The sequence below is a fragment of the Vanellus vanellus genome (assembly GCF_965231255.1).
Source record: "Vanellus vanellus genome assembly, chromosome: 7".
In the NCBI taxonomy this organism is placed as follows: Eukaryota; Metazoa; Chordata; class Aves; order Charadriiformes; family Charadriidae; genus Vanellus; species Vanellus vanellus.
In genome coordinates this window covers 29,106,548-29,130,758 of record NC_138912.1, presented here as the reverse complement: position 1 = coordinate 29,130,758, position 24,211 = coordinate 29,106,548, and the positions used below count along the sequence as shown (strand labels likewise).

The window sequence follows — 24,211 nt, the reverse complement described above, 5'->3', positions numbered from 1 at the left end:
ACCCAACTTTTCTACTGCAGGAGTCAAGTCAGGATGGAAATTCTACCTAATCTGCTCTCTGATATCGTTCCCTCTTTTTTTTTTTTTTTATTTTAGGATCTTAAACACAAGAAAAAACTTACCCTCATGCCACAATTATCTTGTGAACTGAACATTAGATGCCTTCAATCTTCCTCGCAGGGAATCACACAAAGAGCTGGAAGATCTAGAGCCAGGAGTTAACTAACGAGAAACTTACTGGGTAGACATAGTGGCATGTCTTGAATGCAGAATCTCACAATCATCTAGACTGACAGGATTTAGTCTTCTAGAAATACAGATGTGTGTACGTGTTAATGAAAAAGCAAGAAGCAAAGGCATTTAATATACATGAAGTTTTATTATTCTTCAACCTCAGCTGGTACCCCATTACTCCAGCCTTAGCGGAGTTTTGCTCCTGCAGGTAGACAGGATTTCAACCGACTGTCTCTGACTGAAAACATCTAGGCTAGGTCAGATTTTAGACCCAGCCTTTCATTAATACAGTCAGACACAAAAGAGCAGTTGAAATCCTGACCACCTGAAAGGCTGCAAAGCAACAAAAAAAGATCCAGGAGGATTTTCATCTTTTTCTATGTTTATATAGAGAATCTTTCCTCTGCGTTGATCACTAAATAGTTACGAAGCAATTAAACTGCACGTTCAAGAAACAGATGCATTCTACATTTCAAGCTGTGATCAGAAACATGTGGAACTATTTTTCCGCTTATGAAGCTTGTGGTTTTATCTTCTCAGCAGCTTCAAGGACAGATGGAAGGCTGACTTTGTCTCCAAATTCTTTCTCACGATGCTCCAGTAAAACACCCTAGTCAAAGACACAAAACAAATTCATGCACTAGTCTCCCCATGGGAGTCAACTGACCAGCAACAGAACAATTCCAGAAAAAAAAAAATGTTGGTCTCACAGGAGACATAAAAGCCTCCTACACGGCCTGCAGTACCTGTCTTCCTGCCCCAATTACATATACTCCTCCCAGGGTGAATCCTTCTCCTTCCAGGTTACCGCTATATCCACTTTTCCAAGCACGGAAGAAATTTTGCCAGACCCCAAAGCGGAAGAAGCCCGACATCATCATTTTTCGTCTGCGTGGACCATAGAAGCCTTTCTGTAGGGAAAAAGAAAATATCTCAGCAAAAAAAGTGAAAAGGACTTTTCCTCCCAAATGAAATTTGGGAAACCAGCCAACCCTGTATTCAAGAAAGGGCACAACACACAAAAGCTAACCAGGCAGAGCTAAAACGGAATTGTACCTGAACTAACCTCTTTAACGCACTCCCTCACCACTTACCGCCACACAGACAACTAGTGGCACTGACACCATTCATGTGCTTTTTAAGGTGATCCACAGGTATTTAGGCCTCACGTACATATGCATCTCTATTGCTGACAACAAGATGCTTTGCAATAAACATCTTTTTTCTTATTTTTGAAGTATGGCAATAAAAATGCTGGTAAAGAGATAACAGTGGCAAGTCCTCAAACTTTATCAGCCATCTGTTTGGTTGTTTGCTTGGGTTTTTTTTTTTGGTTTTTTTTTTGGTTTTTTTTTTTTGGTTTTTTTTTTGTTTTTTAAATCAGCCTCATTATTTCACACAGGCAGAGTGGGGAGAGAAAATGAAGGTATTGTCTAGTTGATTATTACGTATTCTTTTTCTTTCAGAAGCCAAACGATTTCTAAATGCATCTTCTGGGTTAAGGAGTAAGCAGGGCTGTGGTTTTGTAGGACATGACACTGGCATGTGCCAGTGTAACAGGACAAGCCATATCACTGCAATTTGGGCTGTACATCATGAATTAGTTATGTCTGTCACCTTCAGCGCTTGATTCACACATCATAAACATCAGCAAGTCACACAGCCAGTGGAAGAAAGGAATAAATATTAATAGGCCATATTGTTTACCTGTTAAAGGGGAGAGGAGGAATAATCCTGCAACAGCATGTTATCACTGCATAGCTACAGACCAGTTTGAAAGCTGAGCAGGATATATATATAGAAAAGCAAAGCTAATTAACTTCTTAGACTACGATGCTACTAAATCCTTTTTCATTCAGACCACATTCTATCTATATTATTTATACAAGCTTTTCAAAGAGGACATTTATAAGCTTGTTTTTAAACAAAAGCAAAACACCGACTTCGCCATACCTTTTCATCCAGAAAGATTTCTCCTTTGAAATAATGCTGAAAATCCTCCACTTCAGTCCCTATCTTCTCTTTCACAACAGCATAGAGAGGGACACCCAGCTTGGACAGCTGAGGTTTCAGAGAGGAGAGCTCAGAAGCCTCCTAAGAAAGGGAAAAAAAAGCTCAAACATTTCTGGCAGTAAATGGAGATTGGAAAGCCTCACCTTGAATTTCAAGAGCATCAGAAACATACATAAATTCTAGCCTGAGCTGCAAAACAGGAACAGACCTGTAAATCAGACATTTAAGCTAGTCCTACTCCTAGGCAGATCTTCTTTATGTTTGCTGAAATTTTATTCATTAAGCACGGAGGAAGAAGACTTTTTGCGCATTTACTGGATAAAATATTAAAATCCTGGATAAGACATAGTTTTAACTCAAAACTGTAGATATACCTTGCCCATGGCAGGGCTTCAACTATTTTAAGTGTTTACAGAACAGTTAAAAGATAGTGCCTGCACATCACTTAATTTTCCCAGTGAAAATAATCAGGGAATTTCTTCACACACCTTCAGCATCGCAGAAGCAATATTGCTTTTTCTGGTAAGTAAGAGTGTAAGATGTCGACATTCATCTGCCGGGGTTTTTGTTCTGCTGAAGGACTCTCAGCTCCTACAGTTTGTACAAAGGCCTCCAAGGTTCCAACATATCAGAGTGCAAACTGCAAATATGTTTCTTCTCATCTCCAATGGAGAAAGGTCATTCTTACTGGACAAAACTCCCACAAAGAACTCCACACTTTAAAAAATGGACACAGTTTAAGTGAAGACCCTCAGCCACCTAACAGAAATGACTTCACTTGCAGGATATCTAGGATTTACTGAGTAGCAGACAGATAGGGGTGAACAGACAGGAGGCAAGAGATTAGAGAAAGACATCAGTAGGTGAAAGGGTAAGGGCAGCTTTCCAGTTCACTACTGTTTTTTTTTCAGAGGAAATGATAAAGGATGAATCAGCATCACAAGCAAACACCGCGTAGTGACTGCAAGACTTAAAGGCTCATATCTTACACTTGTTAGATCTTTCCCCTCTTTTCTGTTCTTAAAGATCTGGTAATTATTTTCTGTTTTCCCTCAACAAAATGCCTTATGATCTTCTTAGAGGGGGTTAATAGCAACCCACCTAAATGAAACAAAAAAAAAATTGTATAGTGACCTAACATGTGCAAGAACTGATGTTCCAGGCTAGTGCAGTGGGGTCCCCTGTAAGACCAGAAATCAGTTTCTGCAGAGACAGCGATACCATCAAACCTTGATTAGCCTTTTGAATAAAGGTACTTCAGCAGTTTGGTGGGGTTTATTTTTGTCTCCTTGCTTAGCTTTTGGGAGGGGAGAGAGCAAGAATAATGTAAAAGTACAGTTAAGTTTTAAAAAGTGATTAGACTTTAAGCAGCATCTTGGGACTAGATCTGATTTGTTTTTCTTTACTGCTATTTAAAAATGATACAATAAGAGAAAGTAAGAAGTCTATTTTTATGGGCAAATGATAGCACATAACAGCTGTACAGCCTTACCATGAGGCTGTGACCATTTCACCCAGTCTGTGAAACTGTTTTTTTGGGTTTGTAAAAAGCAGACAAGCACACCCTAGCAGAATACTTCCTCCCTCCACCAAGGCAGGCACAACCCAAAAGAATAATTCCCATTTCAGTTCGTCCCTCTGATAGTTCAACTATGGTTCTTCTGCTACTCTAGACTACTTGAGTTGATACCTACAATATTTAGCAAGCACACGGCACATTTCCAGTGAATAGAGCACTGGATCTCTACGTGGCCAGATCCAGACCACGAGATGTAGAAGTATAGTCCTGATAAACATAGTCTATCTCAAATAACAAAAAAGGCATCTGATTATTTTGGATGCAGGTGATAGAAAAAAGAACCCATATTTCTTAAGTCTATATGCCTCAGTTCTCAAAGATCCAAAGGCAACATTGCAGTAGGATTTGTAGCATCCTTTGCAGTGGATAATGGAAGCATGTCCTCACCACTGATACCAGGTTGGTGATCTATGAGCTAGAATGGCCACTTTTCCACCCCACCACTGTGTCCAGGGAAGTATATAATCCTTCTTGTGTTGTCAACAAGGACGAAGTACAACATCCTTTCCAAGATGTAAGATAGTGGGAAGCAAGTGTATTCTGTCTCTTGCAAAAAAATAAAAACCTACTGCCTGCAGGTTAACAGATATGGTAAGTCACCTGCATTGAACCATTCCAGCAGCTCAGAGTCGGTGACAGTGGGGAAAGAAACCGCTTTCGTACTATGGAGAAACATTAATGGACCAAAAAAAAAAGGGCAACTGAACCGTTCTTAGGAGAAAGGCAAGAGTCAACTCGCAAAAACACTTTGAGTATACAACAATCAAAAATAACTTCAGTTTGGACAATTTAAAAGCTTTTTAAAACACTTTCACAGTTAAAATACAAAACAATTATTTGCCCTAATTAGCTGATCAGTACTGTGACTGCCTCTGTTAAAAATTTAAAGCTTTGAACCAAAAATAAGAATTAGAAAATTAAATTTCTCTCTCCTCAATTTTTCCCTGAAAGAAAAAAAAAAACACAAACAATTCTTTGAACTGGGCTCTTTATTTCTACTTAGGAAGTTAGCATTAAAAAAAAATAATCATTAATTAATTCCTGTCTGACTGTATGCGAAAGACAAGAGTCAAGCACTTAGCGCGTTCTCCTCCTGCCTACGCTACACCTGCTCAGAAAGCAAAGTACTTTACTCGTTAACCTTCCATGAATTCTACACATACTTAAGTAGTTACTACTGATGGTAGCAGATCCCTTAATTAAGTGGTTGCAATATTAATTGCTCTACGTTATAGAGTAGTGAGTAACAACATAATAGCTATTTTCCCCCATAGCTATGAGAAAAATAATGGCCAAGGTGCAAGTTATGGCTGTTCCCAGGCACATGGTACATTCAAATCTTATAATAAGTGTCTCCTCCCACCTCCACCCAAGGAACCTAATGCCAACTTAAGGATCAGATTTTGTTTCCCAACCTACTTTGTTATGGAACAGTAACTCCTTGTCTTTAGACTTCTTACCTTCCTGCCTCACGTTCAGTATCCAGAACACCAGAACAGGGAGGGACTCCCCTTTATGCACATCTCTTTTTTGCTGATGGGCTTTATCTGATGGCTTTCTGACAGTCCAGTCTTGGGCTGCTTTTGACCAAAGACTACCTGGCTCACAGAGATTTATTTTGGACATACGGAATACGACTAGCTCATAAGACTCATTACCAATTGGATTTTTTGTAATGTCCCTTTCTAATTACCATGGGCTATGTCCCTGGTAGATGTAAAAAAATCACGTATCCATTGCCTTCAGAAGGAAAATGCTCAGGACCTAGACTATACAAACCAGCTGCAAAGAAAACTAAGCACGCTGTTAGCTGGCGACCAGTTTGGGCTAGGAAACAAGACCTTTCAGATACTTCAGATGCATTTCATGACTGTCCTATTCATGCCCTCCCTTTATTTAAAGGGGATCTATGCAAGTAGAGCTCAACTCTTCCGAATTAATTCCCAAGCCCAGCAAGTACCTCTCTGCACAAAAATCATCCAGGTCTTCGCACAGCCATGATCACTGCACCATTCTTCTTCCATAGCTCGCCTGCTTTAAATGTTCTTTGTTCTGTTTGTACAGGAGAAACAGCATCAACAATAATATCAGCCATTCTTGTTTATAACGATCAATGCTTTAAGGACCAACACAAACCATTGAAGAGAATTCCACATTCAAATACAGATCTATCAGAAAAAAATTCTATATGAATAACAGAGTATTACTGCTTTATTGATTAGTAGAAGTGCGTCATGTTTCATCCAGAAATATCAGGTTTGCTTGCTTTTCCTTCACCAGAATTATCTGCTATCAAGGACACACAACTACGTGTGATAACTAGGAAAGACTAAGAAAAACTCTTCCAGCCCTGGCCTTACAAAGGATCTTATAAAAGCCAATTATCAAAGAATGTAGACTGAAATAGCCAGAATCTTACCTGATCCCAAAGTTTTTAGCTCTATCTCCTCTAAAAACTCCAACGTAGCCTTTTCTGGCTTGGACAAAAATAAGTCAGTGTTCGCAAGGACTATGCCTGTCACAGCTGCACCAATGGCTCCAAGACCAACAGACCACATGCCCATGGTGAAGATCCCAAAGTCAGGCAGGAAGGACATTTCTGTAAAGAGAAGGAAGAAAGCAGCTCTAACACTGGGCATCAATGATGCCAGACAAGGAGGAACTGGATTAAAACAACAACTACAAGCTCACATGGACATTTTTGGTTTGGAGATGATCTGTATATTCAGTAATGTACTGCACTGAGTTTTAGAAGATCTAGATTACATTCCAGTTCTCCAACTGACCCACATGAAGACTATTAACAATATATTCTTACCCTTTCCCACTACTGGACTGACAAAAACATTCACGATTAAAGTGCTCAGACACAATGGGGAGAAAGATGATTAAAATATATGTGTGTAATAAAGAGCCTCTATCTAACAAGATGACCTCTGTGTTAGCCAGTAACTTAAATTATTACAGGAAGATAGTGGTTGCTTTCAAAAATGCATTTATAGATTGAATGTTTGGTTTTGGTTTTTTTTTTTTCCCCCTCACTAATCTATACTAAACAGTCAATTTTACAAATACACCGGAAAAGACTTTAAAAAAACCCCAACACTATATCTGGTTTACTGTAATTGGTAACCTTTCCTGTTCCCTACAGTTCCACATTAGAACCAAAGCAGGCACCAAGCCAAAATTAGAGCTTATCAGTCATGCCTGCGGACAGAAATATGTAGACTTGCAACCATTTTATTAGATACAGTGATCCAACATTACAAACATGCCCTGGACAGCACCTTCTATATGCTACCCAATTTCCACTCTTGCTAAAGCAGAAATGACATCAGGAACAAACAACTTAAACTCACACCCATCAGTTAGAGCCGATAACATTGCAATGGAAGCCATTACATATGCCTGCTTGAGTCAACGTACAAACACTGCTTGTTGTTACCAGCGACTCTAGTTCAGTGGCAATTTTATTTAACCACCATCCATCCACAAACCCCCCCACAGCCCAATCTCAACCCTTGCACATGTTTCACAAGCCTGGAAAGGGCTGACAGCCTTTTCCACCGAGGCAGTATCAGTTATGAGGATGCAGGAAAGCACGCTTAGCCCTGTCTCATGGACAAAATTAAAGATCCAGCTCCAAGCAATAACTGGTACAAGAGTCATTGGGGTTTTGGCCATATAAGAAGTCACTGTACACTTACATCGGAACAGCTATGTGTTACAAAGGGCTGTAGATTTGCAGTCACCCAGCTTTGGTATTACACAATACGGAGAATGAAATTTTTTTCCAGAGCCATCTGCAAAACCCTATTCCCTGATAGACTGTTTTGGTAAATATTGCCATCTGTATATACTTTTGCACAGGAGAGTTTTTTTCCTCTCATAAATACAGGAAAATATTACTGTTTTGAACTGTGACTGGCAATAACGCAGAGAGACACATATTCTTTATCTCCACAGCTAGCTATTGCCAGAACTCAGAAAGTTAGAACTAGGAGTAGCTCCTTGCTTTTGCGTCAGAGCCACAGTACTCAGGGTTTTCTGGGAGAAAATCCCTTTCCTTCCTTGAAACTAGCTCCAGAATACTACTGACAAATACAAGCAACTGCCTACCTGCAGAAATAGCTAGAAAACATTTTGAAACAAAGATCGCTTTATTCTTTCAACAGCACACTTGGTCCCAGGGAAGACAATATCACAGTATCTAGAAACAAGTAATCTGTGATCCCAAGCGGGAAACAAGGCCAGTTTACACAAACATAGCACAGATAAGAGAATAGATTCACCACTTATTTCTAACCAAGGGAAACCTTCTTTGACAATATCTGCTTTCTCTGTGTATTTTTTTTCAAACATGAAGTCATACTGTAATGACAATTTTTTGCTATCTGCCTTGACTCCTGTCAGAGGCCACCCTGACTCCTGCCTTTGGAAGAACCAAAATGTATTGCTGTAATGCAGCAATACCCATGTGTTAAGACACAAAATCTCTGTGGCACGCCCAAAAGGCTATAGCCCGGCTCCTTCCCAGCATCTGATTATCCACCTATTCTTTGCACGTAACTCTTATCTGGCCAAGAACTGTTCTTCTCTTAATTCTTAGTTACAAGAACTTGGGGAACCCAAGTATTAATCCCTTGTGCATGTCATTTGCGCACAAAAGTGTTGCCATATTTGTGGCAACTGATTAATGAGTAGTTCTCACATAGCTTTTTATTAGCATTATTATTATTGTTAGCATTATTAGCATCGCTAAAAACCAGCTTCCACTCAGTTGTAGTTGACAGAGACGAGATCATTAAGCCTAGTCAATGTGTCTCTTTAGTTTACTTGGACTCTTTGGTCTTCACCCCGTGATAAAAAAAAACTATTCAGACAGGCGAATCTTTTGCAATTTAAGTAAAGGGGAATGGAAGAAGCAGTTCTACACGGTGATACTGCAATTCCTCCCCTGCTAAGCAAACACCATAGCGAGCCACTTTGAAAAAGACATAAGGGAAACAGCAGCCAGGATTATTAAGAGATTTGCTAACACAACAGGCTGAGCCCTGACACAGCTATGTCGTTGAACCCCAAGTGAAGAGACTAAATGAAAAACAGCTGTGGCTTCATTTCTGTTTAGCTGCTGTTTATTAAGGAAATCTAAAGCTCAAAGTAACTTCACAACTCTCCACCCCACCTTAAAATACAAACGCTACTGCCTTGTGATCAAGCTCTCTGAGTTTTTAAACATCAAACAACAATCCACAATAAGAAGATACAACAAACCATCCCATAAGCCGTAATCCACGAGGAGAAGGTACAACAGAGCATCCCATAAGCCTTTAACGTTTTGCTGCGTGCACTCACCAGAACCCACGCAGCCTGCACGGGCATCAGCCACCACCAGGTCCCCCCAAACACGAGCGCAGGCAGGAGGGAAGACAAACTGCGCAGCCACGGGTGGCAAGTGGGCAGGAGAAGGCAGGAGTCCAGCTCCGGAGCCTCTGCCTTGCAGCCAGGACTTGCCTCCCAGCGTCTTTGAGCAATAAGTGCCACAGTCACCCTGCGGCAGTTACGAAAGCACAGCTGTCCAATCCACGGCAAGATTGTTTTAAAGGTATCTTAATCATTCAACCACTTTTTTTTTTTTTTTTTTTTAAACAACACATGGTTACCCTCTTTATGAGCTGGGTGGGTACAGGGAACAGGAACCACAGACAGCTTTTCTGAAGCTGGGAACACAGCACTGAACTTTAAGAGCTGCATGGTACACTGCTTTTCTGTAGAACTATGCATTTTTACAAGTAATATTTTCCCTATGTTTCAGCCTATTCTACTTCTAACCCCACCCACACGCACACTGCATGCCAAAACAATACAAACAACACTGGAAACAATTAAAAAGCCATCACAATGCACAATATTAGAAAAAAGTTTAAATATAGAGGCTACACTGGTGAATTAACCCAGCGTTTCTATGCTCAGGTATCTGCTTTAGTGGCAACATCCCTTCACTAAAGAGCATCATTTTCTCTGGAACTATTAGACCCGCAAGCACTCAACTCTGCTAAAACCTTCTACGGGAACAAGCACTTCTCTTTACAGAGAGCAAAGGCCAAAGAAAAAAGGAAAAACATCTTTTTGTGTGTTTTTCTGGTGACCACAAAAGATCTCTAAGATAACAGTGAGTTACTTTATGGTCTGTCAGTACTCAGCTAACCAAAATTTAAACAAGCTTAGCCTTAATCCTCTTGTAAGTGCCAGTTGATGGTCCTCACTTTGTGTCAAGACCAGTTAAAACATGGTTTTCTAGATGTCTCATTTCCCTCCCACCCACAACCAGAGAAAAAATTGTCATTAAGAGGACAGCTATCCTTAAACATTTATTTTAACAGTGTAAACAGGACCCATTGCAGCTGTGTCAAAAAAAAAAAAAAAAAACAACAAAACCAACAACAAACTGGAAAGTCTGTGTTTTCAAATTGTCAATAGTACACAGATTTACTTACATACTTTTCCTACGAAGACAGCTGAGCAAAAGTGGAAACACTCAGTGAGCACTCTCACAAGCTGGACTGCACTAGCACATATACCCTAGCCTAAAATGGTTTTGACCCTTGCCTATCCTTCCCTTCTCTCCCACTCACAACTTCCCCAAGCCATTCTATATTAAGCCTAAAAATCTTTCAGAGTTTTGTCACAACTTGCATACCCCAAACAAGTTGAGCTGATTAGATTTTATGAGACATTCCCCCAAAAATGAGTCATATGATTACAAATATCTTTGTAATCTAACTCCTATAAAGAAAATTTACAATTCACAATAAACTGGTAACATGCTCATCAAGATTTCATGAGCTTTTAAATACCATTAAGGATTACAAAATACAGCATTCTGACCAATCCTCAAAATTAGCCCTGCTTTAAGTGGGGATTTGACTAGGGACACTTCAGAGGTCCCTTCCAACCTAAATTGTCCTTTAACTGTCAAAAATCAATGCACAAAGAAGCCTCCTAACATTTCTGATGGCCTGAATGTAAGTTATTTTCACAAAAAAAAATTTCTTTTCTTTTTGCCATTGTAAAGATCCCGTAACAAACCATTCCTTGTGTTGAGAATAACAGTCTTGTTTTCAAGTTTCTTCCCAGTCTGCGCATGTCTCATTACTGAATTCAGTACAACAGGGCGCTTGGCTCTAGCTGAAGAGAAAGTTGCTGTGTCAAGCAAGCAAACCAAAGTCCTTCCTTTGAAAGGAAGTTAGTGGATAGACCAAATAATCTCCCCCATTCTGAGACTGTCTTAAAGAAACCCAACATCTCAACAACCCTTTTGAGCAAGGGAGAGCAAAGAGCTCTGGCACAACACTTTGGAAATCTTCCAACTCTCTAGGTGTATTCAGAGGGGACAGGCAGCTGAATACTGTGTACAGGAGAATTCAAATCTCTGCTCAGTCAGCAAAATGGAGATACCACAGAGATGGGAGGAAGTAGTTGGAGTGCAGAACTGCAAAAAGTACTTATGCAAAGATAATACAGGCTAAACTCACTGCTGGGTCTGCCGGGGACCTAGGGCAGGAAAGCTGCACGCTGTGGCAGCCTGCAGAGGTGGGGGAAGACGGGGGATACCAACAGAAACACCAATAATGCAAATCAGCATTCACCACAAACACAGCGACCCGCTAGGCAGCAAGTTGTCCCTCCTGCTCCAACCCAGCCACAAATCCTTCAAATCCTTCAGACTCAAGCTTAAATTAATAATTATTTCCCCACCTTTTTGGAATCTTAGGCTTTATTTGTATTTTAACTTTCACATTCCTCAAATGACACAATTCCTAACAGCAAAATTATTCATTACTAGAAGCAAAAATACAACATGATCAACATACGTTTCAACTCCAACCCACAGGGCAGGGGGGGCTCTATGCACAGATGAGGCTGTAATGCATTAGGCTCAGCAGACAGGCCCAGCCGAGAACAATCTCCCCTCAACCTCGTTTACCCTTTTTCTCCTGCCTGCTAAGAACCAGGATCTGATGTGCAAACTGTCCCTGTGGTTCCAGAAGGGCTGGGCGGACTCCAAGCTCACACTTCACCCAGCCTGAAGGTGCCTTCAGTGGATTTCTGAAGTTTGAGTAGCGCGGTCGCACCCGAGACGGAAGGAACGCAGGAGGAACGACATGAGAAACCCGAGTCCCTCTGTCCTTCGCTGATCTTGCTTACACCTCGCCCCTGTCCTCCCCAGCTGCTTGGGAGAAACGAGGGGCTGGGGCGGCCGTGCGAGCAGCGGTACCGCTGCTCGCACGGCCGCCCCAGCCCCTCGTTTCTCCCAAGTCGGTAATCGCCGACGCCCCCCCATCTCCCCCTGCCCCTTCCCGCGGCTCCCGCAGCCCCCCTCCCCTCCTCCTCCAACCCGCCTCCGCACCCCCGCACTCACACTGCCGCACCGCCCCCGCTGCCCGCCGCGGGGATGGGCGGCGCTCGGTGCCCTTCGGCACGGCCTCCCCCCGCGCTCCGCGCCGCCCCCGGCACCGGGTTCCGCACAGCCGCCGCGCCGGAGGCCGGGGGGGGGGGGAGGGGGAGGGGGGATTATCCCCGCCGTGAGGGACGGGAATGAATAAACACTTTATGTTTTCTCCCGACACCCATTTCCCCCCTCATTAGGATATTTTTTAGTTTCTGGCTAAGCAACGAAAGAAACGAAATATATTTTAAGGTAAAAGATCCTGCACTTAAACGTATTTAAGGCAAAAAAAAAAAAACCGACTTAAGTCCGAGAACGTAATGAGATTACTATTCAAGTAGTCTAATTAACGAGACACTTAAAATGCTTACGTATATATTGCATTCAAGAACATACTTGCTCAGATAAGCCAGGCAATAACATGTCACAACATCATTTAACAAACGCGCTCCTCAGTCGCTTGTGGTCATTAGGCACTGCTCCAGCCAGAAACAAGAGGACTCGTCTTCACTACCTTGGGACTATTTCCTGAGGTCTCCTGTTAACCTGGCACTTATAATACCAAAAACCAACCAACCGAAAAAAAAAAAAAGTCATAGCAATGACAGCAGAGTCTGATTGGTCACACAACCGCAGCTCAGGAGAATGAACATAACTTCTTCAATGGTACCAGAGTCTACATTCCAAACAACCGAGAGCCACTGGTTTTCAGCGTGTCCCAAACTTATCCAGATAAAATGGCTTTTTCTTATCTCTCAACAGGAAGTCACCAGCCACTCTGGTTAGACCCGCTCAGTTTACCCCTTATTTGCATTTTCTGTTTATCTTTAGTGCAGAGCTTGAGTTTTTTTGAGGAATCTCACCACAAAACAAGGTCTCTGCTAATTGGAAGCAACAACAGTGCCACAGTTCTGCCCTTGCACAGATCAAACTGGAGGCAACGTGCCACGTGTGCCATGATGCACCAGAAATCGCCACCTGGAAGACAGCCTGGGGCACCTCAGCAGACCCTTTTGAGCACAAGACCACACTGCTTCCCAGAGGCTGGCTGCTCCCCCGTCACCCTGCCATACTCCTATGGGACAGCACAGCCGCCCTGTGCTGCTGGACAGACACACAGACCAGCCCTTCTGCAAGGCAGGGCCCCATTGCATCATGTTGCGCAGTACGTGGCAGAACAGCATGGCCTCAGGCAGTTGTGGGGAAGAGATTTTGGGTCTTTTTCCCCCAAATTGCGGTAGCTATACCTTCATCTATACACATGCTTTTAGAAATCAAACGGATTATACAAAGCACTGAAGTTACTCAGACTTATCAGCAATTAGAAAGCAACGTAAGGAAACTTCATGGCAGAAGCAGCATTACTGGACTACCTGAAAGCACTGGGGAATGTGGGAGGACTGCAGGACTCAGGGCTGCTTTTTTTTTTTATTCATTGGAAATACATGAAACCAAATAATATCTCTACTTTTTCTCCTTAACCAGTGTGGGAAGGTTGTCTGTCAATACCAAAGATAATACGCTGAAGTGCCTCTCTCACTGTTTCTGAAATGCCATCAGCATTAGAATGTATGTATGTTTGCCACTGTGACACACCAATCTTCAGAAAAACATTATGACAAAAAAAAATTTTGTCAGCTGCCATCATCATGTAATTAAAACCCTAATTTCTGCAGGCTGTCAACATTCCTTTCTTCTGAATTTTATAATGGTTGTGGCTTCACCTGTCAACATTTGGCAATGGTAGAACTGCAACTCCATTATTTTTGTTGCCATGGTAAGCACACAAAAACCCAAACTTTTTTCTTAATGCACGTTACACCTCTAACAATCTGGCAGCTGGCCTTCACAATTCAAAGGTAGCCAGTATTCCTGAGGGGGGGGAAAACCACCTACCACAAGATGAAAACATCTTTTTATTTAATCTTTGCTCTGAATAGGAGTCCATGACAAGGCATCAGGCAAGAACAATAAGCAGTTAATCACAGAAGCGACAATGACTTAATTTGTCCCTATTGTAAAAAGGAAAAATACAGAAAAATTTGAGCTCACACATCTGGATTCCATTCAACAGTATCCTCCTACTTTACAGAACAGCGAAATCCCTTGAATGCATGCACACTTCTAGTAGACACAGAACGCAAAGAAAAAGGGTATCATAAAAATACTGGAATCTAACCTTTTTTGCTGATGTCCAGAAAGTCTTGTTTTCCATGAAAACCTACTCTGTTGCATAAGTGGAGTTGCAGCAACAATTACTTTGTCCTTATTAGACTACCTTTGCCTTCATTGCTTCAGAAAGGTAGTGTGATTTTGGCAGGAAAGCTGAATGGGAATTTGACTTTGGTTTTCTGTTTTTCCCCTCTTGATAAAATCGTATTATGATTGATCTATAATAGTTTAGCTTTTCCATACACCTATTCAGATATTGTTCACACATTTTTCCTGTTAAAGAGAGAATTATAAAGTCCCTAACACACACGAAAGGAACATTTCACAGAGCAACAGGCACCGACATTTAATCTTCCAGTTCTCAGGTTTTGAATAGTGCTCTTAAAAAGCACATTGAGCCCTTCTCTTTCCGCTTTCACAATTCAGTTTTATAGCAGTTAAACTGAATGAAGTGTATCAGTGCAAACTGCTTGTATATCGGTTAATTAAATTTCCCTAGCATGCCTGTGCATAAGTCACCCAGCATGCACTGTATCAGTAGCTACGCTAAAACATGATCTAGCATTACACAACTTTCAATTCAGGTACAGAATGACAAAGCTATGTGTTATTTCAGAAGTTAATTATTTCTCTTTCTTGTTGGATCATGCTTCTATAGATCATCTTTAGACCAAGGGCGTTGTTAGACAAATGGCTTAAACAAACTGTCTTTTCTATAAGGAAACAGGAGATCTCAAAAGCAATGAGGAAACAGTGAGCGGTGGGCTAAGGCAGGATCCAGGCCCTATGCCTGTAGAAGGATTTCCAGACTAATTGAGATTTTCGATATTGAGCCAGTAAGATCAGATGCAGATATACAAAAAATACAGCTTGAACTTTTCACCCATGTGCTTGTAAAGGCATATCCACACAGATGTGGACTGACACGGGTTTCAGCTAGACTAGGCTAAAGCCATCTCTTGTCTGGAGGCTGTACAGGGATATGTACTCATGTGGTGGCATTTTCAACCTCATCCTGATTCTCTGGAAATAAAAGCACCAGTCTGTCTACAGACAGCCTGGACACAGGATCTTAGATTTATCTTAAGTAAGATCAGAGGGCAGTAGTCACTGAAGAAACCAAAGGACCTACAGGTCTTTTGAAATCAGTTTCACCCACGTGAGCAGTTCACAGTGGAACATCAAGAACAAATCAGTGCCAACACCCTCCATCTGGACAAGAGCAGGAAGAAAGATTTACCAAGTCTTTTTAAAGGGTATACAGATACTAATACAAATGTCTTTTGGCAATAGCTTAATAAACACTGAATCACAGAAAAGCCTACCATTTACAACGCAATAGATAACCAAAGCCTTCGGAAAGAGCAGATGAGGTCATCAGTCCTTCTGTTCGTCCTTCAGTCTTTAATAATCTCCAGGGCCTATAGTTTTTCTTTGTCCTGTTTACTGCAGCGCTACCTATACTGTTATTCGATATAATTTTTTTATTTTTCCTAATACTAAGTAGGACATTGAGGCCTAGTAAAGAGAATTATTTTTAATGATCTTTCAAGCCACTAGAATAGTGATAAAGCTGCAGACTCTATAAGCAAAACCAGGCTCTTGAACATCCCAAAATACCCATATTGATAGCACCAAAAAGGCAGTAACTGCAATTCTGCAAGACCAGGAAAAGAGTCATTCTGCAGTGGTCCTGGTTAACTGTCCACAAGTACCACATAGTTTCTATTAAAATCCACACACGCAACAGTTTCTAGGTTATTTCTCTTTCAAGTTCTTGGGGCAAAACTAACCCATTTAATTCCTTACTACAGACTTCAATAGTAGGTATGCATCTTGCAATCTATACAAATCATTAGTAAGTATTAGGCTGCTTGTGTTACTAACACAACTAAATAAAGTGTCCTACATTGTCCTTAAGACATCTAGTTTCTATACTCAGTCAAATAATTTATCTACCAAGTTAGTTGTATGTAGCTAGAAAACCCAATGTAAATATTTTTTTTTTATATAAGTATGTAAAGGTTGGAGGTGACAAATTTATAAGGTTTAAAATAATCTATTTATTTACGGGTTGATTCAGCTGTTACACAGAATTTTTTCAAGCACTAGGGAAGAGAAGTGGGCTTTTTCTAACAAATTCATGCTTCTCCAATAGTAGATGAACTGCTCTTGATATTTAAAATCTGAGAGAAAAATTCCATAACCTCTTCCACTAAAAGAACATCCTGGTTAGAAAAACAAAATAACCCTGCTATTAAAAGCATTGATGCCAATCTAGGTCATTTTGACAGAACTTGGCTAGGAATCAAATATACACGCCAGCAAACCTCAGTTGCAACTTCTGGTAGTAAGGTGGTAATGAGTAGTTGGGCACAGTAAACTTTTAATCTAGCAGAGCTACAGCCGCACTCTAACCATAGCCTTAGAATTAAGCTGTTAATCCTCTTATTACATCGAGTTATTTGTCTGTGCAACTTTCTTCTGCTAGAGCAAAACAAATGTTTTACTATCAGACTTAGTTTCAACACTGCATATCTGTACTTTGTTTGCATTTATTCTTGGTCTTTATACAACACATCAACTTATGAAGGGCCACAAACTAGATTTTCATATTTTCCATGTATCGTTTCCATTTAATTCTTTGTGAACTTTCTTTTTAAGGGGTTGTGCTCATCTCTGGGGGTACAGACTTTGTCCATATTGAAACTACAATCTTTAATGAAAGTTAAGTAAAACAGCTTGAAAGAAAGGCAGTATCACAAAGCACCCAATGCACAATCAGCATGTATCTGAAATGAAGGACTCTAAATAACAACCAAAACTGACAGGGGCATACATCATACAGAGAAAACCAACAGAAAGACATTCTACTAAGCAAGGTACATTTCAAGTCCACCTGTGTTTGTGTGCCTTCAATGGGAATGTGAAGGACCTCCTGTAACATTTCCAGTAGAATGCATAATTAACTCCTGATCAGTCTTTCTCCCTAGCACCAAGTTATATTCTGTCACTCTTTTTGGCAATACTAGTTTAGTCACCAAACCAGAATTGGAAGTTTACAAAGACATTACACAGGTTTTGCCTGAATATTTCATTCATTAGATAAAGCTTGTCAAAGCTAGTAATTGGTTTGAGGAATGTAGATTATTTTTTTTCTCCAAGTAAAAAAAAAAAAAAAACACAAAAACAAAACCACAAACCCAATATTGCCACCTTTTAGTAAGATGCTTAAATGTATTTGCTTTCAAGCATTTTTCCCCACACTCATTTTGCTCACATCCACCGTCATTTCTGCATTTTCTGCATAAATTGTCAAACTTAAGCACAGTACATACTTAAAATGATTCTTTAGGGGGTAAAACTCAAGTACTTTGTGGATATACCATTTTGTTAAATTAAAAACAAGCATAATTTTAACACATTTTGTTTCCTGCTCTTGATTTAACTAAGTTTATATTTGGGTGCTAAGCAAGTGACAGTGGAACAAAGTAATGGCTAGTGTGAAAAATGACACTGATGATGTTGAAAACTTTCAAGGTCATCATTTGCTATGCTGCACCAGCAAAACAGCATTTTGAAGTCAGGGATTGTTCATGTATTTTGCAGGTCAGGCTTAAAACTCACTTTTGGGACAGAAAGGAAGTTGCTTAGACAGGTAAAAGGGGGAGTGGTAAGGCTAATTGCATTTCAAGCCACAACTCTTCAGGAAATGATCCACATCATTCCCCATTCCTGTGGTTTTACTATTATGATCCAAGAATATTCACAAAGTTAGCACACTGAGATGATTTGGCAAATGCTTTTCTGCTTATGCCAGCTATTGTTCTAGTAACAGACAATTTGCAGGGGCTCTGATTAGCTAAAGTTGAAAAAAAAAAAAAAAAAAAACACACCACTGGAGAAGAGCAGCATTAGTGAAATTCTTACTAAATTACAGCTTTTCATGCATAGTAACAAGATAGATTATAGGCCTAAAGGATTTATGGGATGTGAATGAGAGTCACTTCACAGCTAGGAGAAGGCAGGTGAACAAAAACGATGACTAAAGATATACCAAGCCAGATTAGCAATACCCTAAATGCTAAATAGGGAGGCCAGTGAAACCCAGAAAGAATTCTGAACTGTAGCCATTAGACTCTCATGGAAACCATTAGTTGTGTTTTTATTAAATCAGGGGAAGCCCTAGGTAAGCATATTAAAGATGAGTCAGAGGAGTGGCTCTGAATAAAAGCAATTTCTAAATGCAAGAGATGCCAAAGAAAATGCTATCATCAAATACCACAGGCTGAACTTCGGATAAAATACAGAATAAATAAGAATTTTGTTTCCACTTGTAATTGAGATGGTATTCAGGCTTACTCTAATTAGTCCATTTTTTCTAATTTCTTTTAACTATTGCTATCAAACTACCCAGCTTATTAAGACCCACAAAACATCCCAGATCTAAATAACTGTTTAAACAGCTGCCATGCAGTTCATTGGGTACGTACAGTCAAACTTTTCCCCCACAGGAAGCAGGCATCAGTAATTCCCCTTCCATTAGTCCAGGGTTCTCTTTCTCCAAAGAGCAGTAGCAAACTATTCCCATATTAAAACAGACAGACAGTTTATCCTTCCTAGGACAGCGTTTCTTCTATATGCAAGGAACTACTATACAATGAAGCCTAATATAGCTTTTCTCAGAAATGCTGATTTCATTAAACCTGAAGCAAAGCTACATGGAATCTTCAGGCTGTAACTAAACAAAATAAATCTCAAATGTCTAGAATTGAGAAATACATGGCTATTGCTGCAGCAGTCTTTACCTAATCTCTACTTAAAAAATACATACGAAAGTTGCAAGTGACTTCAAATAGCATTGCTATTAAGTATATTTTTTTAATTCCAGTAAGCCATCAAGCTTCCTGAATGTTCATAATGAAGTTATGTCGTAATCGCTACTTCCTTAAGATTCCTAGACAGATTATCTTTCAGGGAAAGTGCTAAGGTCACTGTGACTGTATGTTGGGTCTTATCTGATTATTTGCCTTCACCACCCTATGATTATTTTATGCTATGCCCTGTAATTATTTTCTGGCATTCTCCACCTGCATTTCTATTCCCAAATTTTGTAAAATATTAAACAAACACTTCTTGTCACTGTATAAATAGAGCAGCTGACCAGAATAAATGACCCGCATATAATTCCCACTATTCCAAGTAAATGTGTATTGCTTGAAGTTTTAATATTAATAATGATTAAAAACCCCAAATATATGCAGTTTACAAACTGACCAGTTTTCTTACAGAAGACTTAGTTACACCTCAAAACTCACAGCTAATGGAAAATTCTAAAGACTGTCTCCACATCAGTCAGAAAACACACGAACATAAACATGGTTTTATAATCACAAAAGTCAGTAAACCCAAAGTTCCTAGACAAGACAAAACAAGCCAAGTCAATAAAGGGAACTGAATAACAACAACAAAAGTCTAGTACTTCATTTAAAAAGGGCTTTTAATATAAATCTGAATACAAAAATAACCAAAACACCCGAGAGTCATCTCAAATCTTCAAGGTTTTCTCTTATCACTTCCCTGACAATTTGGCAAGTGCTTGTTTTCTCTGTTCTGCAGTCATATACTCACAAGCTTCCAAAATATTTACTATAATTAAAGTCTGTTGAACTGTTTTTGCTTTTACCCATATTCTTCCATTCATTCCCAGCACCAGCTCAAACGGGTACAATTGTGACAACTCCTGAATTATTTCACATTTGGGAGCCAAGAGTCTGTAAACAAGATTAAAAGAGTCAGAGGAAGTAGTAAGTGGTAGTAGTAATGCGTTTGATAGACACTGTGTTATTATCAATAACTAAACCACAATACTGGTGTTGTGGGAGCTATTAAAGCAACACCAAAAGCTAAGATGATCAAGTTGCACATGCATCCAAAATAGCAATACAGTATCAGATTTCTAATTATCCTCTCCTATACAATATATGTACTTAAAACATAGCACGTGTGAATTTAGTTGTTTTCTAATTAGATTCAGAAATAACACCCGACAAATTTAAAGCAAACTAACACTTTTATAATAATTCTATGATTTAATAAATTCTAAAACTACACTGCTTGACAAAGCAACATTTTTTAAGTGCTGATATTATAAATTTGACACCAGAGTTAAGAGGTCTTTCAAAACACAGCTTCCCTTCTCCTTCACGAGACAATATTAACAGCAGTAAACCTAGCATATTGTTTTTATTATGTGACAGCATATTGAAAAATAAAAGTGTCCAGCATATTGTAATACATCAAGGATTAAATCAAGCTTTCTCAAAGAAGAAACATCAGGATTCAGCAGTTTACTGGCAATATACTGTTACTTCTTCACTTGCATACAGACAAAATCTGGAAAACAAGCAGAACAGATACAAAAATATTTTTGTATCTGTTCACAATGACTTCTGATGGGACATGTAAACCCAACAAATCATTACTTAAACCCAGGTATGAAATGGTATGAAATACCCATGACCCAGCAGTGTGCCCTTGTTGCCAAAAGGGCCAATGGAATCCTGGGCTGCCTAGGGAAGAGTGTGGCCAGTAGGTCAAAGGAGGTCATTCTCCCCCTCTACTCTGCACTGGTGAGGCCACAACTGGAATACTGTGTCCAGTTTTGGGCTCCCCAGTTCAAGAGGGACAGGGAACTGCTGGAGCGAGTCCAGCGAAGGGCAACTAAGATGATTAAGGGATTGGAGCATCTCCCTTATGATGAAAGACTGAAAGAGCTGGGACTCTAGCCTGGAGAAGAGAAGGCTGAGGGGAGACCTTATTATGGCGTACAAGTATCTAAAGGGTGGGTTGAAGGTGGATGGAGCCAGGCTCTTTTCAATGGTTCCCAGTGACAGGACGAGGGGTAATGGGCACAAGTTAGAACATAGGATGTTCCGTTCAAATACACGGAAACACTTCTTTACGGTGAGGGTAACAGAGCACTGGCACAGGCTGCCCAGGGAGGTTGTGGAGTCCCCTTCTCTGGAGATTTTCAAGACCCGCCTGGATGCAGTCCTGAGTAACGTGCTCTAGGTAACCCTGCTTTGGCAGGGGAGTTGGACTAGATGATCTCTAGAGGTCCCTTCCAACTCTGAAAACTCCGTGATTGCGTGAAATAGCTGCTCTGCATCTCCAGATCGCTTTTCCAAAGAAAAGCAAAAACAAAAACCCCCACTCAACAAAGTTTGACTAATATTTATCCATATAAGCTGATATTCTTTCATAGTCATAAAAATCTGTAAAAGCAACTCCAAAGTTTACAATACATTTAAAAGCTTATAAAATGGTTCCTGAATTAATATGTCAGTTTTAAGTGAAAACCCCACATTTTATCTATATCCTTATTTCAATGCAATTTATTCTTTGGAAGTCAGAAAATGAGTATTGATGTGGAAAGACCCTTTTAATCAGCTGCCAGCCAAATTTACACCCCTTACAATCCCCTTAAGCAGAAAAAGCACATTTAGCGTTTCCAATTTTTAAAGTCCAAGGTAGTAGGTACATACCTGAAACCCCAGCCTGAATGTTTCATTTTGCTAGGTCAATGGTTTTGTTCTCCATACTGCCTTGGCAACCACATTGCTTTTATTTATTTTTTTTAAACAGGTCATGTAACACCATCTAGAAGAGCACCTAAATATCTTAAGGGGGAAAATACATGCTCCTTCTAGGTCAATATCCATACTCTATTCATTGAAACTGGTATAAATGCACCAAAACATTTACACACTCCGATTACCAAATTGTCCACAGAGGAAATAGTTATGCAACTCCTACCCACCATATCCCATGATAGAGTGACTACTTTTTTCTTAGTACTTACTTTCTTATTAGACCTAAGGAAACTTTAAATAGGAAGCCATCTTGTCCAATTATTCCCATTCCACTTGATCTTCCACTGCTGTCTATACAGACCATCTCTGGTTCCATGTCTTTATTTGCTACAAGGAACTGACCATAAATAAGATCACCCACCTAAACAAAGTAGTGTCAAAAAACAAAACTGTTAGAGAAGATCATACTGTACATTTGCAAGAAATACTCAGTTGATAAACAATAGGTTTAAAACACTCGTGATAGAAAAATATACTGGTCCAACGGGAATTTTTTTCTCTTCTACTAAACAAAACACCTGCTAAGAACAATTATCTATCACTACTGGAATTTGAAAGATACAATAAAAGTATAAAATTTCATGGAGTATTCCTCTTTTCTTTTTTAAATACCAAACATAAATCCCTCTTTCTTCAGAAACTAAGGGTGTTAAAAGTCTAGGCAACCCGCTCTTGTAATCATTAATCAGGACGACAACAACAACAAAAAAATCATGCTAACCTATTTTGTTTTTCTTTACATTCAATTTTTACATTCTGGTTGAATGCAGCTGTGGCATGCATGTGCACACAACTGTTATAAACAGTGCTATTAAAAACCCAATGGTTTTCTACCAGTATCAGATGGTGTAAAAGCTTGTTTTAAAACCTTAACTTCACAATGCCCCCTTGGATGCACATTCCTCGTGAACTGCATCTGCTACTGGCAGTATTATAGGAAAGTTAAAATGTAAGGAGTGAAGAAGCCTGCCATCTGACAGACACCAAACCACACCAGTTACACATGCTCTAAAGAAAAACTCAGAAAGCCCACAGGCTAATCTCCTCCAAGGAGAGCCACAGCGAAACCAAACCTGCACTCCTCCTCTTACGTCTGGCTTATAAAAATATCTTCTACTGAGGTAAAGCTACTGAAGCGTTTAATAGAAGCACCACCAAACGACATCACTAAAACATCCAATAAACGAAAGTATCACCTGCACATTTGGCCTGTTCCTCTTCGTGGCGCCTTCAAAAGCCAGGTAGGACAGCGACGCCTGCTCGCTCCCACCGACGTCCAGCTTAAACACGTCTCCCGCTTTGGCCGTCACTATTCCTATTACGTGGTCCCCCTTGACGGGCACGTACTGCAAAAGGGGTCGATGGACAAAAGGGTCAGACACGGGCCGACCACAAGGCCCGGCCCCCTCCCGCCCCCCAGCCGGGCCCCTCCGCGCCCCTACCCGCTTCTGCTGCGAGTCCACCCAGTAGGCGCCGCCCGCCGCCCCCGCCGCGCCGCCGCCCGCCTGGCGGTGCCGCAGCAGGCCGCACTTGGTCACCAGCAACCCGCCGGCGCACCGCCGCAGGCCCGGCCCGCAGAGCAGCCGTCCCCGCGGGGCCGCGCCGCCGCCCAGCCGCAGCCGCTCCCCGTCCTCCTCGGGGTGGGCGGGGAGGAGCAGCACGTCCCCGGGCAGCACCACCTGCCCCACGCACGACTCGGCCGCCGCCATGGCCGCGCAGGCGCTAGACTACTAGCGGGCGCCGCGCATGCGCGGTAAGGCGGGAGGGGCTAAAGGAGCCGCGGGCTGAGGTGGGGGCGACGGCCGCTGTGAGGAGGGCAGCCGCCTTCCCCGGGAGTGGGCTTCCCCTCGGCTCCGGGGGGAAAGGTGGCTGCGCCTCTGCCGCCCCGTGAAGCGTGTTCGCAGAGTGCCAGCAACATCCTCTGGCCGGAGCAGCAGTACCCGCTCCCGGCCCGTGACTGCTCCACCCGTCGCGCATCGATAGGAAATAACTGAAGCTCCTCACCTTTCAGCGGTCAGCGTCGTCAGCGGCACGCTCCGTTACTCCGGTGCGGCCTTTCATTCGCCACAGACGTCGTTCTGCAGCCTTCCGTTTCTAACGGGGAAAGAC

General features: G+C 41.1%; 2 protein-coding genes across 4 annotated transcripts; both read right to left on the bottom strand.

Annotated features, from left to right (window-relative positions):
* Positions 1-359: 359 nt before the first annotated feature.
* Positions 360-23,418, bottom strand: PRXL2A (peroxiredoxin like 2A). 3 transcript variants are annotated; one of them, XM_082486474.1, is made up of 6 exons: positions 23,299-23,418; positions 6,246-6,425; positions 5,787-5,878; positions 2,188-2,328; positions 981-1,145; positions 360-844 (listed from the first exon to the last, which is right to left on the bottom strand). In XM_082486474.1, the coding sequence occupies exons 2-6, from the start codon at positions 6,421-6,423 to the stop codon at positions 746-748; spliced, it is 675 nt and encodes a 224-aa protein (XP_082342600.1). In that variant the 5' UTR covers positions 6,424-6,425; positions 23,299-23,418; the 3' UTR covers positions 360-745. The 3 variants fall into 3 exon arrangements, with proteins under 3 accessions (XP_082342600.1, XP_082342602.1, XP_082342601.1); XM_082486476.1 differs by lacking the exon at positions 23,299-23,418 and adding an exon at positions 12,249-12,268; XM_082486475.1 differs by lacking the exon at positions 23,299-23,418 and adding an exon at positions 9,182-9,786.
* Positions 19,922-23,811, bottom strand: EXOSC3 (exosome component 3; the record flags this gene model as incomplete). Its single annotated transcript, XM_082486473.1, has 4 exons — positions 19,922-20,221; positions 22,312-22,463; positions 23,299-23,448; positions 23,545-23,811. 4 exons carry the CDS (start codon positions 23,809-23,811, stop codon positions 20,020-20,022), a joined length of 771 nt encoding a protein of 256 aa, XP_082342599.1. The 3' UTR covers positions 19,922-20,019.
* Positions 23,812-24,211: the final 400 nt, after the last annotated feature.